Source organism: Lynx canadensis, chromosome A3 (assembly GCF_007474595.2).
Source record: "Lynx canadensis isolate LIC74 chromosome A3, mLynCan4.pri.v2, whole genome shotgun sequence".
Lineage (NCBI taxonomy): Eukaryota > Metazoa > Chordata > Mammalia > Carnivora > Felidae > Lynx > Lynx canadensis.
The window spans coordinates 63,968,768-63,995,331 of record NC_044305.1 but is presented as its reverse complement, the minus strand read 5'-3'; the positions used below and the strand labels follow the sequence as shown (position 1 = coordinate 63,995,331).

The 26,564-nt window shown below is 38.5% G+C and overlaps 1 protein-coding gene across 1 annotated transcript in view; it reads right to left on the bottom strand.

Annotated features, from left to right (window-relative positions):
- Positions 1 to 26,564, bottom strand: part of CAMKMT (calmodulin-lysine N-methyltransferase) — a 399,914-nt gene that overhangs the window by 30,183 nt on the left and 343,167 nt on the right. Inside the window, exon 7 of the mRNA XM_030310520.1 lies at positions 23,843 to 23,909. Within this exon, the coding sequence (XP_030166380.1) occupies positions 23,843 to 23,909 (67 nt within the window). The remainder of the gene's footprint in view (positions 1 to 23,842; positions 23,910 to 26,564) is intronic.

Below are 26,564 nucleotides of genomic sequence, written 5' to 3'. Positions count from 1 at the left end.
GGAACTGAAATAACACAACCAATAATGAGGCAACTGGTTTCAAACAACTGAAACCAGTCTAAACCTGCCACAGATGTTAAAATTAACAGACAAGAGCATTAAAATAGTTATTATAATGATATTCATTGTATTTAAAGAAATGAATAGAAACAAGAAAGATATTTTCAAAGTCCCAAATCAAACTTCTAAAGACGAAAACTACAATGTCTGAGAGGAAAAAAATACATCAGATGTAATTAATAGCAGATTAGACATTTCAGAAGAAAAGATAAGTGAATTTGAAAACAAAGCAATAGAAACTATCCAAAATGAAATACAGATAGAAACAAAGAATAGAAATAAATTAAAAGAGGTTTAGTGAGTGAGCTGTAGGGCAAATTTAAATGACCTCAAATATGTGTAACTTGAGTTTCCAAAGGACAGAAGCGAGGGAGGAGCGTGCATGGAAATTATTTGAAGAAATAATGGCTGAAATGTTTCCAAATGTAATGAGAACTATTAACCCACAGATCAAGAGATTGCGCCAACTCCAAGCACAAGAAACATGAAGAAAACTATAAGGCACAAATAATCAAATTGCCCAAATGCAGTGATAAAGAGAAAATCTGAAAAACACCCAAAGGAAAAAAAGACACATTATATATAAATAAAGGTAAGAATGACAGCATATTTCTTGTGAGTAATGGGCAAGTCCGAAGACAGTGGACTGACATCCTTAAAGACTGAATGGGAAAAAAAAAATCTGTCAACCTAGAATTATATAGTCAGTTAAAATATATTTTCCCCCAAAATGTAAAATAGGTATTTTCAGACATACAAAACCTCGAAGAATTAATCATCAGTAGATCTATAGTACAAGAAATGTAAAGGAAGTCATTCAGGCAGAAGAATGATCATAGCAGACGAAAATATGAATCAACAGAAAAAAATGATGAGAACCAAAAATTGTAACTATATGGGCAAATATGTAAGATTTTTTAAATTATTTAACTCTTTGAAATATAATGGACTAGCTAAACAAATAACAAGTACTGTGGAGTTTATAACCTATACCTCAGTAAAATATAAGGCAATAGCATAAATACTGGGAGGGCAGTAATAGAAGTATACTATGATAAGGTTTTTATAGTGTAGATGAAGTGGTCCATTACTTGAAGACAGACTGTGATAAGCTAAAGATGCATACTGTAAATCTTAAAAAAATTTCTTTTTTAACATTTATTTATTTTCGAGAGACAGAGAGAGAGCATGAGTGGGGGAGGGACAGACAGACAGAGAGACACAGAATCCGAAGCAGGTTCCAGGCTCTGAACTGTCAGCACAGAGCCCAATGCAGAACTCGAATTCACACACCGTGAGATCATGACCTGAGCTGAAGTCGGACGCTTAACCGACTGGGCCACCCAGCAGCCCCTAAAGATGTATATTATAAAACCTAAAGTAACCACCAAAACAGCTAAACAAAATTATAGCTAATAAGTCAACAAAGGAGATAAAATAGAATGGAAGGAGAAAAAGATGAAAAGAGAAAGAAAAAGATGGAACAAATGGAAAACAAAAAGCAAAATGACAGATTTAAATCTAGCCACATTAGTACTTGTATTCGGTGAAAATGGCATAAATGCCCCCAAATGAAAGGCACAGTGTCAAGTTGGATTAAGATACTGCATTCTCTCTCTCTCTCAAAAAAATAAAAAGTAAAAAATAAATAAAATGCTAGATGCAAGTATATGCGGTTTACAGTGAATCTATTTTTTTTTTTTTTTTTTTTTTTTAGAGACAGAGAGAAAGCATGTGAGCCGGGGGAGGGGCACAGGGGGAAAGAGAGAGAGAGAGAGAGAGAGAGAGAGAGAGAGAGAGAGAGAGAATCTTAAGCAGGCTCCACACTCAGCACAGAGCCCGATGTGGGGCTCAATCTCATGATCCTGGGATCATGACCTGAGCAAAAATCAAGATTTAGATACTAAACTGACTGAGCCACCCAGGCACCCCAATAAGTGTATTTTAAATGTGAAGCACAAGTGGGTTAAACGTAAAAAGACATACCAAGAAACACTAGTCAGAAGAATTCCAGATTGCCTATATGAATGCCAGACAGTAGATTTCAGAGCAAAGAATATTACTGGATATAAAACGGATCACATTATAATGTTAAAGGGCCAATTCAAGAAGGAGACATAACACTTCTAAATGTATATGAACTTAATAACAGAGCTTCTAATTTGAAGCCCAAATGGGTATTACTGCAAGAAAACATAGACAAAACCACAATTATAATGAGTGATTTCAATACTCCTTCTTCAATAATTAATTGAAGTAGACAGAAAATAACCAAGGTTACAGATGACTTTAACAATGCTATTGAGCAACATGACTTAATTGATATTTATAGAACACTCCACCCAATAATAGCAGAATAAACTTTTTTTTTTTCAAATAGATATGGAGCATTTTCCAAAATATATCCATTCTGATTCTTAAAAATTTTTTTTTAATATTTATTTTCGAAAGAGAGAAAGAGATAGCGAGCATGAGCAGGGGAGAAGCACAGAGAGAAGGGGACAGAAGATCTGATGTGGCTCTGTGCTGACAACAGAGAGCCCAAAATGGGGCTCAAACTCACAAACTGTGAGATCATGACCCCAGCCCAAGTCTGATGCTCAACCAACTGAGCCACCCAGGCACCCCTACCCATTCTGGATCTTATTTTAACTTTCAACAAAGTTAAAAGATTTCCAGTCATATAAAAATATGTTCCCTGCCCATCATGGAATTAAATTAAAAATGAATATTCTCTATAAATAATCTCCAATATTTAGAAAATAAATAATATGCTTGTAAATAGCCTAGCATCCAAAGAAGAAATCAAAACAGAAACTGAAAAATATTTTTAATTGAATGAAAATGAAAATACAACATATAAAATTTGTGGGATGATATCAAAGCAGTACATGGAGGGAATTAATAGCATTAAAATGCCTATATCAGAAAAGAAAGGTCTCACGTCAATAGACTCCACTCCAAACAAAAGAAACAAACAAAAAAGCACCCCCTCACACACAAGAAGTTAAACTCAACATAACCAGAAGAAAGGAAGTAAAGATTAGAACAAAAATAAATGAAATAGAAAACAAAAACATAATAGAAAAATCAAAATAGGAATAGATTTCAAAATAGAAAAATTCAAAATAGAAAACCAGTGAAACCAAACACTGGTTCTTTGAGAAGAGCAATAAAATTAATAAACTTCTAGTCAGACTGACTAGAAAAACAGGGAGAAGACATAAATCACCAATATCATGAACGAGTGAAGTGGCATCACTACAGATTCTACAGATAGTAAGAGGATAATAAGAATATAACAGGTATTCATAAAATATATTAATAAATATATATATTCTCTACAGGTATATAAATACATATCAATATATAGATATAGATGTCATGATCAAGTGAGGTTTGTCCTAGGGATACAAGAAGGTTGCTTTAACGTTTAAAAATTGATCAATATAATAAATCACCATATTAATGAACTAGAAAAGAAAAAAAAATATCATCTCAATAAGTACAGAAAATGCATTGACTGACAAAGTCTAATATCTATGCCTGATAAAAATTCTCAGCAACCTAAGAACAGAAGGGAACTTCCTCAACCTGAAAAAAGTCATCTGGGAAAACCTACAGCCAGTATCATATTTAATGGTGAAAGACTAGATTTTTTTTTTTCCTTAAACATCAGAACAAGGAAAGGATGCTTCCTCTCACTATTGAACATTGCACTGGAGGTTCTAGACAGTCTAATAAGGCAAGAAAAGAAAAGGTCATCAAGACTGGGAAGGAACAAGTAAAACTATCTTTATTAGCAGGCAACCCTATCGTCTATATAGAATATCCAATAGAATATACAAAAAAACAAGCAGAACTAATAAGTGAGTTTAGGAAGCTTATGGAATATAAGACCAATATACAAAAATCGGTTGCATTTCTTTATACAAGCAACACATAATTGGAAATTGTAATTTCCAATTCCATACCATTCACAATAACATTAAACAACCCATACCATTAGTAGAATAAAAATATGAAATACTTGGAGATAATTCTGACAAAAGATGAGAGAAATTAAATAAGACCTAAATAAATGGAGGTAATTCAGTGGATAAAGGAGAGTATTTTCAACAAATAGTGTTTTAGCATTTGGATATCCACATAAAAAAAAAATATATATATATATATATATCTCCAACACATATCTTGTACCATATTAAAAAATTAACTCCAAATGGGTCATAAAACTAAATGTAAAACCTAACACTATAAAACTTGTAGATGAAAGTACAGGAGAAAATCTTTGTAACTTTGGATTGAGCAAAGATTTCTTAAATATGACACAAGATACGTGATCCATAAAAGAACAAATTGGTAAATTAGACTTCATTAAAATGAAAACTTCTGTAGTTGGAAAGATGCTATGAGGTGAATGGAAAGAGAAGCCACAGGCTGGGTGGAAATATTTGCAAATCATATATCTGATAAAAGGTTATATCATGTAAGCTTACATATAAACATATAAAAAATATGTAATGAACTCTCAGAGTATGTTAATAAGAAAACAAGCAACCCCCCCCCCCCAAAAAAGTAGGTAAAGCATTTGAGCAGATGCTTTTCCAAAGATACGTAAGTGGCAAATAAGCACATGGAAAGATACCCAACATCATTAGTAATTAGGGAAATTCAAATTAAAACCCTAATGGGATAGTACTATACACCTATTAGAAAGGCTATAATTTAAAAAATATTTTTAATGTTTATTTATTTTTGAGAGAGAGAGAGAGAGAGAGAGTGAGAGAGAGAGAGAGAGAGAAAGAGAGTGAGAGAGAGAGAGAGAGACAGTGTTAGCAGGCGAGGGGCAGAGAGAAAGGGAGACACAGAATCCGAAGCAGGTTCCAGGCTCTGAGCTGTCAGCACAGAACCCAACACAGGACTCGAACTCGCGAACCACGAGATCATGACCTGAGCCAAAGCAGGACACTGAACTGACTTAGCCACCCAGGTGCCCTAGAAAGGCTGTAATTTAGAAGACTGACCATATCGAGTGTTGAAGAGGCTGTGGACAAAACAGAACTCTCTGACAGCACTGATGGGAATATAAAATAGTAGAACCAGTTTGGAAAAGTTTGTTGGGTTCCTTAAAACGTTACATATGTGTCTCTATATGATTTAGCTGTTCCACTCGTAAGTGGTTTACACTAGAGAAGTGAAGGCACATATCCATACAAAGAATATATCCACATATCCATATGTGTACATAAATAAAATATTCCTAACAGTTTCATTCGTAACAGCCCCAAAGTGGCAACAGCCGAAAAGTTCATCGATGAGTGAAAACAAAAATAAATTGTGGTGCATCCACACAACGGCATGCTACTCAAGAATAAAAAGGAAAGAACTATTGATTCATGCAACAACACAGATGAATCTCAAAATATTCTTACTGACTGAAAACACTGACTTTCTAAAAAAAAAAAAAGCACGTACTGAATGATTCCATTTATTTAAATCTCTAGAAAATATAAACTCATATAAGGGGAGGGAAAACAAAGCAGTGGTTTTCTGGGGAGGGAGGAACCTTCAAGAAGCAAAAAGGAGGGATTATTAAAGGGCAAGAGAAAACTTTTGGGGGTGAGAGATATTTTCAGTATTTGGATTGTGGTGATGGCTTCAAGGGTATACACAAATTTCAAAACTTACAAAATTGTACATACAGTTTACTGGATGCCAATTTACCTCAATGCAACTGTTAAGGAAAAGCTAAAAGGGAAATGCTTTTTGAGACAGCAGGGTGTATACATAAATACTCCTAGCCCCTGGACCTATATGGACTTTACACAATCTAAGGCATAACATTCAGATGCAAAGACAAGTAAAAGATGGTTCTTCCAAATCCCCAAATCATGCCAATGTGTTACCTAGAATTACACCGACACTGAAGAAAAATTTATGTTGTCACCATTTTATTTGACCACAATGTCAAAATCTTATTTGTTTGAAATTCATTATGAAGCAGAGTACAATTTTACAGATAGAAATATAAAGCCAATCATCATTACAGAACTCCCCATGCTTTAGAAAAATCTGAATACCTATAGGCATATCAAACCCAGTAAGTTTAACAGGTACAGCACAGCAGAAAGAATGCTGGGCTTGTAGCTAGAAAGCTCTGAGTTCAAATACCAGCTCTGCCACTCACAGACCAGTGGGGCTGAGAGACGCGGAGTATCATGGCCCTCATCTGTAACAGACGTTAGCTGCCTTGCACAGCAATAAAGAATCGAATGAGCTAGAATATATGAAAGATGCAGTATCGGTGCTCAGTATCAGTTTCCCTTCCCTTATTCTTGCACTAACTTAGATTTTTTTTTTTTTTCATTCTGGCTTTGACTTTGGAGTTTCAACCTGAAATGCAAAGCCAAGTCAATTTCTGATAGGACTCCTACCTTGTGATTTAAAACTCACACTAAAAAAAAAAAAAAAAAAAAAAGAAAAAAAATTTCTCAAACAGAAAGTCTGCTTTAAGTTTATAATAAAACCTAATGTCAAACATGCTTAATCTCATTTGTATTTCATTCTGGTGTTCACAGATAACCTTCCCTCTACAGATTTAAGGTATTTCTTTTCTCACATTCGCACAGTTAATATTTGTTTACCGTTATATTTGTAGATTCCTTGTTGAGGAGCGAGTCACAGTTTTTAATTCTGCTGTTAAAACTGTTGTCCCTTGTGTGTTTGCAATAGTGTACTGATATAATTCTTAAAAAAATTTTTTTAAATGTTTTTATTTATTTTTGAAGGAGAGAGACAGAGCATGAGCGGGGGAGGGGCAGAGAGAGAGGGAGACACAGAATCCGAAGCAGGCTCCAGGCTCCGAGCTGTCAGCCCAGAGCCCAATGCGGGGCTCGAACTCATGAACCGTGAGATCATGACCTGAGCTGAAGTCGGACGCTTAACCGACTGAGCCACCCAGGCGCCCCATACTGATACAATTCTTGATGATGTTTGCCAAATGTAATGAACTTAGACTTATTAAACAAAACAAAACAAAACAAAACAAAACACAAGCTGTCCTACCAGCAGTGGGGAAGGCAGTGGTTTTCTTCACATGGATATTACACCCATTCTTCCTTGCAACAGACTCCAGGAACGCTTCCACGGTTTCTTACATCTTACTTCTCAAAGACTGTCTGGGCTTAGCTCCCCGTTATGGAGGGTCCATTCAAGTCATTCATAGTATTAACCTACACTGGGGAATCATTTCTCTTCTTTCAAACCATTCCCTATCACTTGGCCCTCCATTTCTCCCGATCTTTTATAGAGTTTCAAAATGCCATATGCTAGAAGCTTCTCTAATGGTGCCTTAGACACTTGGAGGAAGGAATCCAAATCTAGAACAGAAACCGAGAATGAGGAGGGACACCAATCTGTTGATTTCCTAACTTGTGCGCCGGTCCATCCACAGGGTTATTCAGCACTTGTCTGGAGGCTGTGAACGTAGGACAAGGAGGACCTGTTTCTAAGTAACAAAATTAGAACAGTCAAAGGAAACATAGTCTTATCTGGAAATGAAACAAAAGAATTACAGAGGGCCATGTTGGAGAAAGTAGGCTAAAGAAGGTAGAAGGTGGAATGTGATGTTAAAGTCAGGTTTTGGACAGGAAAGAGAAAGAGGAATTATATCTTAGACAAAGTGTATAGGAGGCAAGGGTTTGGAGGCTGGATGTACACATCTCTGTTTTTAGCTCCCCAACATCCCAGGTCTTTGTTCTCGAAGATGACCTTATCTCAAGCCTGGGGCTCTCTGATATCTTTCCCCTCTTCTTCATCTTTTCTCTTTGCCTCTTATCTAAAAGGAAGTAGTCCTTCCTTTCAAAGTCCGTCCTTTCCACCTATGCGCAGGGTTAAGCCACTCCCTCTTTCCTCTAGCTCGGTGCTTTTCAAACTTGAGCATGCATCAGAATGCTCAGAAAGTTTGTTAAAATACAGATTGCTGGGCTTCAGTCTCAGAGTTTCCGATTCAGTAGGTCTGGGGTGGTGGCAGCAAATCCACATTTCTAACAAATTTCCACGTGGTGCTGGTGCTGCTGGTCTGGGGACCATACTTTGAGAAGCACCGCTTTGCATCCTTGCTCCATCAAATTGACCCCCCGCCCCGCCTCACTTCATATATTACTTATTTCTTCTTCCTTGGCTGTCCTTGACTCTGCTTCTCCTTGACATACATACTACTTGTCTCTTTCCCTTTGCCATCAACAGTTTGGCAGGAGGAGTCTACTCCCCTTGATTCACCTGCCCTTGCAATATGACCTCTCCCCCAGCAGACACCAGCGCTGCTCTGCAATTTGCCAGACCTTCAGCGATCTGCAGCAGCTGACCCTGCTCCCGTCAAGGAGCGGTGTTACGCCACACCACCCTGCATCAGCCTTCCTATCTCCAGTTCCTTCTCTGTGTCCCTGACTGACTCCTATTACTCTGCCTCCAAGACAGCCATTTTCCAAGATTCTGTCATTGGCCATCTTCTTTTACCTTCCAGTTTCCATAGTTCTGCTCTTATCTCTTCATGTTGATCTCCATATCTTCTGGCACATTTCCTGAGATTTGAACTCTCCCGCTTAACCGCTTGCTAGTTATTGTCACATATAGAACACACATTTATGTTCTATGACCACATGAATGCATCATGTCCCAAACTGCTCTCTCACTCCACCTATTTTCTTTAATGCCCACATACAGTCAATTCTCTGGAATGGCCTCCATATTTGCTTACCAGGTTGCACTCTTATTCAGGCCTGATTACTTCTTTCCCTTTCTCTGGAACCACTGAGATGGCTTTGAAACAAGCAAAACAAAAACAAAAACAAAAAACAACACAAAACAAGAACCAAACAACGACAAAAACCAACCCTTTTTACTATAGAATAAAACAGTGAAACAGAAAACTATGTGAAGCAAACATGCATCCTAATTAGTTATGAGGCTAAAAAACTTGGGACCACCACCCAGATCAAGAAATGGAACTTTGCCTGATCCCTCAGAAGTCCCTTTACGTGCTCTATCATTCACCTTCAACCTTCACCTCAATGCAATGACTTTCTAACTGGTCATCGGCCTCTAGCCTGCCACCATTCATCACACCAAAGAACTAAATTTGCCTGGACACATCTTTTCTACCTCTATGCCTTTGATGATTTCCTCCCTGCTTATCATATCTAGAATGCACTCTTCAACTGCTTTTCTTCTCTTGCCTTTCAAGGGCCACCTCCTTCATGACCCTTTCTCAGATCCCTCTTCCTTGGATTGGCTGATCTTCTTTTTCTACTTACAAAACACGAGTAACCCAACTAGAGCAGACTCAGTCTTGTGTTTTGGTAGTTGGGCAAGTATCTTATGTCTCATGTGGGTATCTTGAAACCTCACCTTACTCATATTTAGGGGTTACTCATGGTAACCCCTAAAGGGCTCACCATAGTGCTTTTACATGGAGCAGACTCTAAATTACATTTTATTACCTTGAACTGAATGACACAAGTTGAACTAGAATAGCAGCTAATTTAGTGAAACATTTTAGGTAAAAATGTTATTCGCTAACAAACTTAATTAAAGAAGAGCGTATGTAAGACAGATATAGCAATTCAAAAAAAAAAAAAAAAGTCCAGAAAATAAGCAATGCTATAAAAGTGATCCAAGGTTAATTTCTGGATCTCCATTTTTCTCAACTAGTATAGGATTAGTGTTTCTCAACTGGGGTAGTATTGGCATTTGGGACAGGACAACTCTGAACTGTAGTCCCTGGTACTGTAGGATGTTTACTCTCTCTGCTCCCTCCGGTTCTAGTAACAACCCTTAGTCATTGTGACAACCAAACAGAAATACCCCACATAATTACAAACAGGTTCAGAGGTGGGCACACAGTCCACCTCTGGTTGAGAACAGCTGGTGGATTATCTCAGAGGACTCTTCCACCTCTGATGTGTGCTTCTTGTTGGATCCCAGTAACGAAAGGCTGTGATGCAGACAAGAAACTAATCAGAACTCTCCCTTCTCTGTACAACTTTCCCCCTCCCACTGCCATTTACATCGTCATGAAGATGCCACCATAGAAGTCCAGAGTCCAACATGAGGAACAAAGCCCTCACATGGAAGGTAAAAACAAAACAAAACAAAAAACAAAACAAAACACCTCTCCTAAGGACAAATAGCGGGATATCCAATAGATTCGCCTTTATGCTTTCAGTTGGTATGCTAAACGGAACAGCAATGTAGGGATAAAACAAGTTGATCAAAGTGTGATCTGTGATCCAAATACATCACAATCACCATGGGAGATTGTTAAAACGTGAGATTCATGAACCACAACCCTGGGGAGTCCAGTTCAGTAAGGAACTTTTGTTTTTAAAATAAGCACCACAAGGTAATTCCTATGAAAATGGGTCATGCATCATTTTGAGAAACCTGTTCCAGAAGATCTTTACCAGTATAGATATGCATTTAGAATACTCTTTAGCCAAAGGTCTAGACTTTTAGTTCCACATGTCAAATGTCTTTATTTTCAAAAGAGTGATTTTAAAAAGGGTGCCGTTCCAGAGAAGTAATAGTGGCCCTAAAAACAGAATTAAGAGCACTCCACACTATATAAAGAACTTACATAACTCAACACAACATCATCATCATCACCATCACCACAATAATAATGATCCCATGGAAAAATGGGCAGAGGACCTGTCCCAAGAAGACATACAGATGTCCACCGGACACATGAAAAGATGCTCGACATCACTAATCATCAGGGAAATGCAAATCAAAGCCACAATGAGATATCACCTCATACCCGTCAGAATGCTAGAATCAAAAAGACAAGAAATAACAAGTGCTGGCAAGAATGTAGAGAAAGAGAAACCCACGTGCACTGTTGGTGGGAATGGAAATTGATGCAGCCAATTTGGAAAACAGTAGGAAGGTTCCTCAGAAAATTAACAATAGAAATATCCTACGATCCAATAATTCCACTACTGGGTATTTACTCAAAGAAAACAAAAACACTAATTTGAAAAGATATCTGCACTCTTATGTTTATTGCAGCATTATTTACAATGGCCAAGATATGGAAGCAACCCAAGTTTCCTCAATAGAAGAATGGATAAAGAAGATGTGGTATATATGTGTGCAATGGAATATTACTCAGCCATAAAAAAGAATGGTGTCTTGCCACTTGGGATAACATGGATGGATCCATAGGGTATTATGCTAAGTGAAATAAGGCAGACAAAGACCATACGATTTCACTTACAGGTAGAATCTAAATGACAAAGCAAATGAATACACAGACAAAAAGCAGAAATAGGGGGCGCCTGGGTGGCGCAGTCGGTTAAGCGTCCGACTTCAGCCAGGTCACGATCTCGCGGTCCGGGAGTTCGAGCCCCGCGTCGGGCTCTGGGCTGATGGCTCAGAGCCTGGAGCCTGTTTCCGATTCTGTGTCTCCCTCTCTCTCTGCCCCTCCCCCGTTCATGCTCTGTCTCTCTCTGTCCCAAAAAAAATAAACGTTGAAAAAAAAAAAAAAAGCAGAAATAGACCCATAAATGCAGAGAACAAACATGTTTGCCAGAGTGGAAAAAGGTGAAGGGATGGGCAAAATGGGTGAAGGAAGTGGGATACAGGCTTCCAGCTGTGGAATGAACAAATCATGGGATAAAAGGTACAGCACAGGGAATATAGTCAATGGTGTTGTAATAGTGTGTGGTGACAGAGGGTAGCTACACTCGTGGTGAGTATAGCATAATGTAGAGACTTGTGGAATCACTACGCTGTACATCTGAAACTAACATAACATTGTGTGTCAACTATACTTCAATTGAAACAAAAGAAAACAACAACAACAACAACAACAAAACCCCACTCCCCCCGGGATCACTAAGGGAAGGAAGCAACATCACAGATGAACCAAAACAGGATTTCATTTATATAAATTCCTTGAAACAGATGACCTGACCAACTTTTTGATTTTTATCCTGAAGGGAACTAATTCACATTTCCAGACTAAGAAAGAAGGCTTGGAGAAAGGTGAAAGGGACGTAAAATGAGGTCTCAATGAAAATTTTACTTTAGAGGATCTACAAGATTGATTAATTACAGACAATTAAGAGTTGCCAGGATGTCAGATCTTGTACTTTCTTTGTAAATACATGATATCTATAAAATAAACATGGGAGTAAGGTGGATGGAGCTGGTTTTAATGAATGAAAATTGGGACAACTTTAAAGCAATGAAACACTATAGAATTTAACGAGAAACGCTCAGAGAGACCGCAAGTTCAGTGGTTCTCAAGTGAGGTCTCCAGACCAGCAGCAGCAGGGTTACCTGGGAACCTGCTCAAAATGCAAGCTGTTAGGCCCCCACCTCAGTCTCTCAGGGGATAAGGCCCAACAATCTCTGTGTCACAACAAGTTCTACAGATGATTCTGATACTAAAGTTTGAGAGCTATGGCTCTAGCTTGTTGTATATTTCTGGACTGACTTTAAAACTGACCCCACTCTCTGGATTTGTGTTTTTGTCTGTAATTCAGCTGAAATAAACTTACTTCAGAGTCCAAAAGGAAGACAGATTTACTTAACATTTGGACTTCCTAAGTTGTTGACCAGTATATTCCACACTGGTTAAGGAGGACTGGTAAAGGGTTTTGAAATCTTGGAATGAAAGGTACTAATTATTTTACTAATTATATTTCCCATTTCAAGTATCTCTGATTCCATAATTATGACAGCTGATTAACTTACATAAGAGCAAAACAAAGTGATGATAAAAAATTAGAATTAGCTCTTATTTCATATCAAATTACAATTATGTGCCGTTAGATGTGAAATCACAAATTGATTATTGTTTTTTCATGTTTTCATTTCTTTTTTCTTTTTCAAACTTATGAACTTTCAAGTATAATGCAATTTTAATATAAGAATTTCACTATTTGTTGCCAACTTCAAGTCATAGCTTCCAAAATAATGGGGTAAAAATTGCTTTGATCTAGCATTATGGTAGCAACTTAGGGTGACCCAGATTAGGTGGTTCAAAAGATAAGAAAAGCTTCCAAATTCTTTTAAGAAGCCATCATACCAGTGATATTAAAATCTAATAAAGATTGTGCAATAAAATTGTGGACCATTTCTACTGATGAATATCAGTGCAAAAAGCCCGGATAACATATACACTGCTGGTGGGAATATAAAATGGTCCAGCCAACTTAGAAAACAGTCTGGCAGTTCCTCAAAAGGTTAAACATAGAGTTAGTATATGATTATATACACCCAAGGGAAATGAAATTTGTTACAAGAACTTGTACACAAATGTTCATAGCAGCACCATTCATAATAGCCCAAAAATGGCAACCACCCAAATGTCTATGGTGAATGGATAAATAAAATGTAGTCTATCCATCCACCAAAAAACTATTAGAACTGATGAATGAATTCAATAAGTTTGTAGGATACAAAATCAACGTACAGAAGTTTGTGGCATTTCTGTACACTAATAATGAAGTAGTACAAAGAAAAACTAAGAAAACAATCCCATTTACAACTGCACCAATAATAATAAAATACCTAGGAATGAACTTAACCAAGGAGGTGAAAGACCTATATTTTGAAAACTATAAAACACTGATGAAAGAAATTGAAGACGACACAAATAAATGGAAAGACATTTCCATGCTCATGGATTGGAAGGACGAATATTGTTAAAATGTCCATACTACCCAAAGCAAACTACACACTTAATGCAATCCCTATCTAAATACCAGCAGCATTTTTCACAGAACTGGAACAAACAATCCTGAAATTTGTATGGGACCACAAAGACCCCGAATAGCCAAAGCAATCTTGAAAAAGGAAAACAGACCTGGGAGTATCACAATTCTACACTTCAAGCTATATTACAAAGCTGTAGTAATCAAAATAGTATAGTACCGGCACAAAAACAGACATATAGATCAATAGAACAGAAAAGAAAGCCCAGAAATAACCCCACAATTATATGGTCAATTAGTCTTTGACAAAGGAGGTAAGAATATGCAATGGGAAAAAAGTCTCTTCAACAAATGGTGCTGGGAAAACTGAACAGCTACATGCAACAGAAAGAAACTGGGCCACTTTCTTATATCATACATAAAAGTAAACTCAAAATGGATTAAAGACCTAAATGTGAGATCTGAAACCATAAAAATCCTGGAAGAGAGCACAGGCAGTAACTTCTCGGACATTGAGAAACAACCCACAAAACTAAAAGATAACCTACTGAATGGAAGGAGATAATTGCAAATGACATATCCGATAAAGGGTCAGTATCCAATATGTATAACGAATTTATACAACTCAACACCAAAAAACCCCAAATATTCCAATTAAAAAATGGGCAGACGACATGAATAGACATGTCTCCAAAAAGGACCTACAAATGGCCAACAGACACATGAAAAGATGCTCAACATCACTCATCATCAGGGAAATGCACATTGAAACCACAATGATATATCACCTCTCACCTGTCAGAATGGCTCAAATCAAAACCAAGAAACAACAAGTGCTAGCAAGGATGTGAAGAAAAAGGAACCCTCATGCACTATTGGCGGGAATGCAAACTGGTGCAGCCACTATGGAAGACGGTATGGAGGTTCCTCAAAAATTTCAAACAGAACTACCCTATGATCCAGTAATTGCACTCCTGGGTATTTGTCCAAAGAATATGAAAACACTGGGGCGCCTGGGTGGCTCAGTCAGTTAGGCGTCCGAATTTGGCTCAGGTCATGATCTCACGGTTCGTGGGTTTGAACCCCGCTCGGGCTCTGTGCTGACAGCTCAGAGCCTGGAGCCTGTTTCAGATTCTGTGTCTCCCTCTCTCTCTGCCCATCCCCTGTTCACGCTCTGTCTCTGTCTCAAAAATGAATAAACATTTAAAAAATTATTAAAAAAATATGAAAACACTAATTTAAGGGATATATGCACCCCTATATTTACTGCAGCATTATTCATAATAGTCAAATTATGGAAGCAGCCTAAGTGTCCATCAGTAGATGAATGAATAAGGAAAATGTAGTATATATATACGATTGAATATTATTCAGCTACGAACAGAATGAAATCTTGCCATTTGCAACAACGTGGATGGATATAGAGAGTATAATGCTAAGCTCAATTAAGCCAGACAGAGAAAGATAGATGCTACATGATTTCATTCACATGTGGAATTTGAGAAACAAAACAGAGGAAAAAAGTGAGACAAACCAAAAAACAGACTCTTAACTACAGAGAACAAACTGATGGTTATATTAAATCCATAATATAATGCATAATGGATTGGGGGACGGGTAGAATAGATGAAGGGGATTAAGGCTACACTTATCTTTATGAGCACTGAGTAATGTATGGAATTGTTGAATCGATACACCTGAAACTAATACAATATTGTATGTTATCCATGTTGGAATTAAAATAAAATAAAGTAAATGTGGTCTATCCATAGAGTGGAGTATTATTCAGCCATAAAAATGAATGACATCCTGGTATGTGCTAAAACATGGATGAACGCCAAAACATTATGTTAGGTTAAAGAAACCAGGTATGAAGGACCACACGTTGTATGATTCCATTTATGTGAAATGTCTAGAATAAGCAAATCCATAGAGACAGAAAGTAGATTAGTGGCCCCCTAGTGCTAGGACGGAGAAAGTGTGGGGGGGCAATGGGGAGTGACTGCTAATGGGTCACTTTATTATTTAGAATTTAGAACATTTGTATCACTTTTTATATTTTAGAACATAAAAATGTCCTCAAATTGATCATGATGGTTGCACAACTCTGTGAATATACTAAAAACCATTGAGTTGTACACTTTAAGTGGGTGAATTGCATGGCATGTGAATTGTATCTCAACAAACTTGTTATAAAAATAATTCCAGATATCACGTTAGAATGCAGCAGCATGTTAAAGGACAAATTAAGACTCCATGACCAAGTGACTAGAAATGCAGAGATGCTTTAATATTAGGAAACTGGTTAACAGGACTTGTCATAATTACAGGTGAAATTAAAAAAAAACAATTTGCTCAGCTCTGTTCATGCAAAAAAGGCACCTGCTGAAGTTCCAAATTTATTTATAATAAAATCTCTTGAAAACTAGGAACCAATAACAATTTCCTTAACAAGATAAAAAATATCATATATATTTCCACTCAAAAGCTAATGCATAGCTAATTGGTGAAATATTAGAGGAGTCCCAACAAAGTCATATTCAAAAATGCCTATCATTTAATATCATCCTGGAAATTTTTATCCAATAAAAGTATACAAGGGATATAAAAGAAGAGGTATAAGAATTGGAAAGAAGTCAAAATCGTCATCGTTTGTAGATGATGTGATTGTTTATTTGGAAAATTCAAGAAAATAAACTGACAAACTTCAGAAACAATAACTCATAGAGATGACTAAACATTTACTATACAAAACCCTGTAGCTTCCTTTATAAACATACATATAACAACCAGTTAGAAAATATATGAAAGAAAAGAGCTCATTTACAAGAGAAACAAAACTAATTTCCAAAAATAAACTTAACAAGAGACATGAAGAAAGATTTTAAGTGCCAGTGAAACATCTGGAAAAACTTGAATAAAAAGAAAACGCCCTGTTCTTGAATAGGAAGACTCAGTCATAAAGACGTCAAGGCTTAGTAAATTATATTTCTTTCAATCACAATGAAAATGCCAGCGTAATAAAAATACCAACATAATTTTAGAAAATTCTAAAAAGAAAGCATAATGACAAGGGACTAGTCTTAACAGATAGGAAAATATATTACTAAGAGGTAGTAATTTACCCTTTGGTAGAGCCATATGAATAGACAAAGTTCACTTCTGAAAGTCTGTTGTGTAGATATACTTGCAAATATACAGTCTACGTACAGATGTGTTCACTGCAGCACTGTTTGTAATGGCAAAATACTGAAAAAAGACTATTATTAAAGTTAAAAAACAATTAGTTTTTAGCAATGGATTATGATGTGGCCATTCTCTAAAGAAATATTTTAAGATTGCCCCTTGTCCATTTTAAAGTGAAGAAATCCTTTGAAAATGAAGACGTTTGGGGCACCTGGGTGGCTCAGTTGGTTGAGCTTCTGACTCCTGATTTCGGCTCAGGTCATGATCTCAGGTTGTGGGATTGAGCCCCGGGTGGGGCTCCTTGCTGAGCATGGAGCCTGCTTAAGATTCTTTCTCTCTCCCTCTGCCCACTCCCCCACTTACACATGCTCTCTCCCTCTCTCTCTAAAAAAGAGAGAGAGAGAGAGAGAGAGAGAGAGAGAGAGAGAGAGACGCCTGGGTGGCTCAGTCAGTTAAGCATCTGACTTTGGCTCAGGTCATGATCTCACAGCTGGTGGGTTCCAGCCCCGCATCAGGCTCTGTGTTGACAGTTCAGAGCCTGGAACCTGCTTCCGATTCTGTGTCTCCCTCTCTCTCTCTCCTCCCCCACTCGTTCTCTGACTCTCAAAAATAAATAAAAATGTTAAAAAATTTTTTTTTCTAAAAAATAAAAAAGAAAGAAAATGAAGATGTTTTTATTTGATATGTAACTTTGGTGATACACATTTCTATAAAGGAGTGATTTTTCTCTTAGAACTAGAAGGCATTTTTGCAGAGGATGCAGTAGTCTGACATGCACACCTGGCTATCAATATTGAACTTGGCCAAATTTGGATAGTGAGATTTTGATCTTGGTGAGGAGTAGGAAACCGCATGTCCAAAGAGTTAATATAATGTTATTTTAGAATAAGAGGCCTTAATTTTTAATTTACTGCAGTTCAAGAGGATGCCTTAAAAAATACAATGTCCCCAACTGTTAAAATCTGGCTCATTTTAATACAAAAAGGAGAACTCTATCAAAATAATCAAAAACTGGATAACATGCCTGAGGGAGCTGGTTTCTTCACGGCAAAACACTGAAGAGTAGGGGACATGGATCCTTCTTTAAATTTGTCAGGCAAATAAAAAGATGTTCGTAATAGAAAGTACATGTAGTAATTTCCTTCCCCCACATCCAAGATAGCGATGGAAGGAAACAGGACTGTGGCATCTCTAGAATTGTCAGCAGTTCTCAAGATTCTGTTACATAATTCTAGCAAAACTCACTAACAGGTATAGTTTATCAGAAAATTTCCCAAAGACAGCCTTCAGCCTCCTTATCTCAGTTACCTTCTTCTAACCTTCCTCTTCAACCTGACAAAGGACAGATAAATGCCTACTTACAATGTCAGTTTGTCTATAGACACGGCATAGGCATTCCTGAGAAGAAGCCTATCCTGAAATGAAAGTCAGCTATCTGATGTATAAACTGATGTCTGAGTCTCCAGAGCTTGACTTTCCTCCTACTAAAAATTATTTGGTTCCATAAGCCTTATGGATTCATGTCTTTCAAAATGTGCTCCAACTACAAATCTTAAAAACCTTTTTCTATGGCGGGGTTAAAGCGTACTAATTGCTTCAGGGAATATAAAAACATATTAAGCAGAATCTTTGCCTTCAAGAAAATTATCCGTCTCCCCTGCTAGAGTGTGAAGTCCAAGAAGGCATGGGCTTTCTCAGTCTTGTTCATCACTACATCTCTGGCACCTAGAACAGTACTTGGTGTGCAGAAAGTGACAGAAATATTTGTCAAGAAATGAATGAACCTCAGCAAAACTAAAAGGCAACCAAAGGAATGGGAGAAGATATTTGCAAATGACATATCAGATAAAGGGTTAGTATACAAAATCTATAAAGAACTTATCAAACTCAACACCCAAAAAACAAATAATCCAGTGGAGAAATGGGCAAAAGACATGAATGGACACTTCTCCAAAGAAGACATCCAGATGGCCAACCGACACATGGAAAAATGCTCCACATCCCTCATCATCAGGGAAATACAAATCAAAACCACAATGAGATACCACTTCACACCTGTCAGAATGGCTAACATTAACAACTCAGGCAACAACAGATGTTGGCGAGGATGCAGAGACAGAGGATCTCTTTTGCACTGTTGGTGGGAATGCAAACTGGTGCAGCCACTCTGGAAAACAGTACGGAGGTTCCTCAAAAAATTAAAAATAGAACTACCCGGGGCGCCTGGGTGGCGCAGTCGGTTAAGCGTCCGACTTCAGCCAGGTCACGATCTCGCGGTCCGTGAGTTCGAGCCCCGCGTCGGGCTCTGGGCTGACGGCTCGGAGCCTGGAGCCTGTTTCCGATTCTGTGTCTCCCTCTCTCTCTGCCCCTCCCCCGTTCATGCTCTGTCTCTCTCTGTCCCAAAAATAAATAAACGTTGAAAAAAAAAAAAAAATAGAACTACCCTATGACCCAGTAATTGCACTACTAGGTATTTATCCGAATGATACAGGTTTGCTGTTTCGAAGGGGCACATGCACCCCAATGTTTATAGCAGCACTACCAACAATAGCCAAAGTATGGAAAGAGCCCAAATGTCCATCGATGGATGAATGGATAAAGAAGATGTGGTATATATATATATATATAGACAATGGAGTATTACTCAGCAATCAAAAAGAATGAAATCTTGCCATTTGCAACTACATGGATGGAACTAGAGGGTATTATGCTAAGTGAAATTAGTCAGAGAAAGACAAATATCATATGACTTCACTCATATGAGGACTTCAAGATACAAAACAGATGAACACAAGGGAAGGGAAGCAAAATTAATATAAAAACAGGGAGGGGGACAAAAACATAAGAGATTCTTAAATATGGAGAACAAACAGGGTTACTGGAGGGGTTGTAGGGGGGGGATGGGGTAAATGGGTAAGGGGCATTAAGGAATCTACTCCTGAAATCATTTTTGCACTATATGCTAACTTAGATGTAAATTAAAAAAATAAATTACATAAATTTTTAAAAAAAGAAATGAATCAAAAGACAAAGTCAACATGCTTTGAGCAATAAGAGAATATGGCACTTTTAACTGTGGGATCAGTCTAAGGCCAATGGAAGTTAAAAGGATGACAAGATTAAGGCAGGATAAATGATAATTAGGCCATCCTACAAGGAAGAATTTAGAAGGACGAGGGGGAAGGGAATAGGACTTGTTAAGGCCAGTGATGGGAAAGACCAAATGTGTCCAGAGAGTGCAGAGGCCTGGGTGGCCATGGGAGAAGGCCCCTGGAGAGGGCCAAGGGAGAAGGCATATGCTGGGGAAGCAGAGGGAGCTAGACTGAATGAGGAGAGTGAAGGAAGTGAGGGCAGGCTGCAGAAGGCCTAGAAAAATCAGCAACTGGATCCCACTTGGTGGACATTTACACTTTTAGAATCATTTTTCACACCCTTGATTTAACCTTTAAAAGGAAATGAGCCTCAGAAAAGACATAAATCTTAAAAAGCAGTAGGGCAATGGGGCCAATAGCCAGTCCTGGGGGCCCACATAAAGGTGAAATTTGGGTTATAAAGAAGTCTTAAATGTTATAATAAGTTCCATAGTTTACTAAAATTAATGGTTTATCAAAGAATAATACAAGTCACAGGCCTAAATTCGCCAGCAATTTTCGCACAAAGATAAACTCTTTTCTTCGGTAGAAACTTACTTTTAATATCACAGCAGGGTATATTTAATAGATTTTTAAAAATACTGTAACTGTTAACTAATATTAACCAGAGAATGACGCCATTCACTAATTCTAGAACACCCAGCAACATGTAGACGTCAAAAGCTCCAAATGCTTTTTTATGAGACAGTCAAGGTTTTGAAGACAGCTTCAGATAAACCTAACAATTGAGAAGCCGTAAATATCCTTGCTCTTTCCACCACTCTCTGGCTATATTTAGCAGCACAATTTCCTTTGTTCACAAGTTACTCTCGCTAACTCCATATTTATATTCTCAAAGGCAGAATGCCTTGGACCTATCAGTTAAATGAGTGGATGGCTACATGGATGGACAAACACGTGAACCATCAAATGACTGTATTAAGATCTGTGAGATGAAATGGATATAACGCTTCATCAATGGGCATCCTAGATCTTCCTTCACCGGGGCTAAAGCTCCCGGGCCTCCACAGATAAGTCTGTCTCACTACGCAACAATTAGACTGGGATTAGAATGGAACAGGGGGAGTGAGAAAGTCTGTTATTAAAGGAAGGGCGTTATTCTAGGCAAGGGTGGTGATGTTTAGGAGAGCAGGGGTGGGTTCGTTGTGAAGCTAGTGGAGCTTAAGTATCTGGGTCCCTTACTTGCACAGGCTCCTTCCAAGCACATGAGGCGTCCCAAGTGATGTGTTCCTATGGTCAAATGCTTCTGTAAAATTTGCCAAAGTAAGATGTCATCAAATTCATTCTCCTGAAGAGAGCCCTCAAAATGTGGGGCCCCACAGGCACCCGCGTCTGCCCTGGCTGAGAGGCAAGAGGAGGCTGATGGTCACTGAGCATGCTGTTGGAGCAGCGGGAAGGGGAGCTTGGGGTGCCGTTGCCATTTCTGGGCAGTTTCCCGCTCCTTTCTAAAAACACACCGTTTCCTAGGCCCCGTGTCCTCATACCCTGATACACCTTTCTGCTGTCACATCTCCTTTGCGAATGAAGTCACAGGAAACTCTCGGCTGTTCCAAACTTCATGTCAAGCTTTGAAGTGCTTTTCAATAGCAGAAATATTGGGCTCACAGGTGGGCTTTGTAGCTATGGTAAATACTTCTTAGTTATCTGTCGCTACTGTTATCCCACACCTCCAATTTGGAGGAGAAATTCTGCATAGGCATTGAGGCAATAAAAAAGAACATTGAACTATATCTTAGCTCTTTTGTGAACAGTTTCCTTTTATTTCTTCTCGCATGGAACTAATGTGCTCATCATATTGTACTGGTTATGGGTGGGAAAGCAGTGGAGAGAAGGGAAATGCTGATTACTACATCACTGGTTGGCAGTTCCCTCTTAGCTTCTGGAAGGTTAAGTGGTCAAGTAGCTTCTTAATATGAGATCAAGGCGTTTCAAGGTCTGACTCATCCGCCGGTTATCTGGCAAAGTGTTTTTAGTAGACTTTGGACAAAATGCCTGCAGAGGTCAGAAGAGAAAAAACTGACCACAGTGAATAGAAGATAAAGACAAAAACCCCAAATCTCTCACCTTGGGAGGTTCCTATAAGACTATTGCCATGTTATATGTCCAGGTACATATCAGAACAACATATTTAGAGATCGCATTTTTAATAACAGGTAAATAGAAACAAAGGCCATTTTGGAAACGTCCTGTGTTGGATAACGACATTTTGCTTCTTTCTGTAACAATTATTTTATGAAAAGACGACAGCAAATTCTGTTGCACTCCATAAGTTAAACACTTGACATTTTTATTCCTCAAAATGGCACATTTTAGAAATGTAGATATGTTTATTAATTAGTGATTATTAACACCCAGTAAACAACATTATGTCTTGTAAAAACACAATCTCACTTCACAGCATGATGCTGAAATCTATTATTCCCTGATTCCATATGCTGAAATACACTCAAATGGTCACAAATGACCTTAAGCATTAAATAAATGTAAATGAGGACAACACAGAAAATGTGCTTTTGATTGATAACTAAAAGACCAGGTTGCAAATCACGTCCCTAAAGAAGGCCTCCCCAGAAGGGTAGGGCAGTCTACACCGCGGAGTGAAGGCTGTCCTAAGAATGAAGGATACACAGGTAACAGATTGCTCTTTCTCCTGACCTGCCTGAGGCTTTCTGGGAAACAGAAAGGGTTTGTTATTTATATGAGGAACACAGAGCACATCGTCCCCTGTGCCACCAGCCCACTCTGACATTCTGCGAAATTTCAAAACACATACGTGGACACTCCATTATCTTCACCAGCTGACAGGAGAGAAAAATAATTATTGCTATTCCATGGCCTCGTCCCAATGTGTTGACCACTGTAGGTTTTAAGCGTTGTTGCTGTTCATTCATCTCCCTCCCACACCCCCAAACTGAGCAGTTTGGGTGGGAAAGCATCTTCAACACAGAGAAAACTCAAAATATCAAAGGGTGACAGGTTAAGAGTAATAAATAAATGAAATAGTTAGTTAAAAATCAGACTGTTCTTCTAATGTCTGGGGTTTGACCTATGCATGAAAAATGCACAAATAGAGACATTTCATGGGAAAAGTACTGAACGATGATTACTCACTCTTCTGGTTCCTATCATCAGGGCAAAAGGAAATGTAGCATCACAGAAAGCACTATTGTTTTGGTTGAGGGGAGGCATTTCTCTAAGTTTGAATAGGAATCAACAGAAGCTGAAAGGGAAAGGACACCTAGCCCATTTTACAATCATGAATGGAGCGAGGTTTCTCAAAGGGGCCCGTCTTGTGCATTGCAGGATGTTGAACAGCATCCCTGGCCTCTGTCTACCAGATGTCAGTAGCGATCTTCTCCCCAGGTCAGGACAATGAAAAAGTCCCTGGGAACAAGACTGCCCCTAGTAACAGAGCCTTCATAAGGAGGTCTCACGAGGGACCTCCCCAGCCTCATCCTGTACACTCTCAACCCTTAAATCATTCCCAACCCAGGGTTCAATACACTTCAGTTTTCCTCATTTATTAATTGAAGATAATGAAAATGTCCGTCTGCCTCATTACAAGTTCTTTTCAACATTAAATGAGATACTTTTAAAGTGCTTAGAACAGGGCCTGACCCACAGTAAATGCTCAGCAAATGTTAGCTATTATTATTTTTAACAATCATCCCTAGTAGTGAGAACACCAGAGTGTTTTAATGCAGAAGGGTAGCTTACCCGCTTGATATTTTCCGAGTTTTAAACACACCAGCCTTCTGATTCCTTGTGATGATGTCTCTCACGTCTGAAGGACACAGTTAAGAAAGCTTCTGCAGAGACTGTCAACTGACTCAAAACAAAACCAAACCAAAAGGTCCACAAACACGACGATCTTCTTACTGTACATGGAATCAGCACGGTGAAAAGAGAAGAGTTGTAGAAGAAGGGTCTAGCCCTGGCTCTCATACCACTCTTCACCACCAATGTTGAACTGCTTGCCACAGGCAAGCTCTCTGGACTTGCTGGGCTGCAGTTTTGTCACCCGTGAAATGGACATTCAGGGAGCATGCTGGCAAGGCCCAGGGCTATGAGTGCTGGTGGGTGTAGATGACTCCTGCGTGGGCACCATGCCCCACTTGCTTAAACGAGCTGCAAGCCCCAAGGCAAGCCTCTTTCAGTCAGTGGGGAAGGCAAAGGCAGTTTTCGGAGAATCTCCAGGTTGAAGAATTTCCAATCTCGTAAACGCTAGCAGAGAGTATGGGGACGAGCAGCAGGGAAGGGCTTGGGAGGAAGTGAGAGGCGAAAGACAGAAAAGCTTGGAGAGCCTTTGAGAGAAAACAAATTACTAAAGAAGAAAGTCAGTCCAGGGAAAGGCCCCTTGAAGAAGTGGCTTTACAGACTCATGCTGCGGCCTTTGGCCATCTGCTGGCACATAAGGGCTTGTACGAGAAAAGCCGTATTTCTCGAAGAGATGTTTTGAGGAGCTAGTCCATTACATCACACAGCGCCATCTTGATGAGGGCCCGTGGGAAAAATCATGTCACATTCCAACACCGGGGCAAGGCTAGACTTGAGATCCACCCTTTTTGCTTCAACTTCCGGGCGCTATAAATCTTACCACTGTCCTCGTTTCTCTTCATGCTCTGGTCCCTGTGCAAAGCACAGAGCCGTTTGTCCAGAGCCAAATGGATGACCAAACTCTATCAACCACAAGAGCTCTTATGGTATGTGTTTTCTGTACTGACCTCTCATCCTGGCTTCATCATATTTTCCTGGCTTTCTGATTTCAATAATCCTCACTTTCTCATTTATTTCATATGGTATATCCTATGCGTCACTGTAAAAAGCCTCCAAGTCCCTCTTTCGGATCAAGGCAGGTTTAAATAAGCAAGAAATAAAATAATTCCACTGAAGGCTGCAAGCTGAACTAAATTGGGCCCATGGGGAGGACACCAAGCAGACAAGCGATGTTCCCCTATTGCTCAGAAAAACAGATTTCCTTTTTTTTTTTTTTTTTAATTATAGAAAAACAGATTTCCTGAATGCTCCAAACAAGCATTGGCCAAGATCTCCCCGTAAGAACAGAGCCACAGGACTTTTTAACCCAAATCTCTGCTTGAAACATCAGGCACACCCATTTCTTCTCTGAGTGAATAAGCAGGTACTGTGATAGCTTTCTCCCCCCCAGGAGTGGGTAGGAAAAATCAATTAGGTCTCCTAATGAAGGGCTTTGTGGAGGTTTACAAAAGTGCATTATATGGAGACTTTTTTTTTTTTTCTGGGTGAACTTTCCTGTATGCAAATTAAATACCGTTAAATTACATTCATTAAAAAAATAAAAGAGACTAATTTGCCTACTTGTTTTGATTAACTAAAATGACACATCGGCCTACAGTTCTGTCTATTTCAGGAAGAAAGTATTTCAGGAAAGTCTTCTAAACGAATTGTCTTGTAAGAAAGGACAGCTGACATCTTTATTCTGAGAAGACCAAAATTAGTGAAGAATCAACTGACAACTGTTTTTTGGTTATGCTCCCCCACACGCCGGCCACACCCTTCTCGATGTTTCCATGACATCCCACCGCATGCAACAATGTGCCTGGTTCACCTGTAGCGTCGTATGAGTACATGACTAATCTATCAAGCCAAACATATTATTTTGTTAGTGGAGGTAATACTTCTTATAAAATAGTCACAGGGAAGTTAAATTACATAAGCCTGAAAACCTATTAATAATTTTTAGTAAACATCTTAACGCTCTATGCTTTTATACAATTTATAAACCTGTGGCACTGGGTGGTCAGGTTGAAGCAAGTGTACGTATTTGTAATTCTGGAGGTGCTTTTTTTTTTTATATATAATGAAAAAAATTCACAGCAGTATTTGGGCTGCTTTATTTTTAGAACTGGGAAGGAAATATGTTTTATGGTTTAGGAGGTGTTTTTATTATTATTTTTTTTTAATTTTTTTTAACGTTTATTTATTTTTGAGACAGAGAGAGATAGAGCATGAACGGGGGAGGGTCAGAGAGAGAGGGAGACAGAATCTGAAACAGGCTCCAGGCTCTGAGCTGTCAGCACAGAGCCCGACGCGGGGCTCGAACCCACGAACTGTGAGATCGTGACCTGAGCTGAAGTCTGACGCTTAGCCGACTGAGCCACCCAGGCGCCCCTAGGAGGTGTTTTTATATTAAAACAAGTCCAAAGAGAAAAACAAATGGCAGTAGTGTATTTAAATATCTTAAGAGATACATTCTGATATTCTGCTCCCCCCAACCTTCACTTTAGGTCAGATTTTGAGGTGGTTCCTCTGGTTGGCATGTATCTAATAATAAATTTTATCATTTTTTAGTGTCACTTCAGAGTAACAAAGGAAATCCAATCCATATATATATATATATATATATAGATATATGTATATATAAGAGCCTGCGTGGCTCAGTCGGTTAAGCGTCCAACTC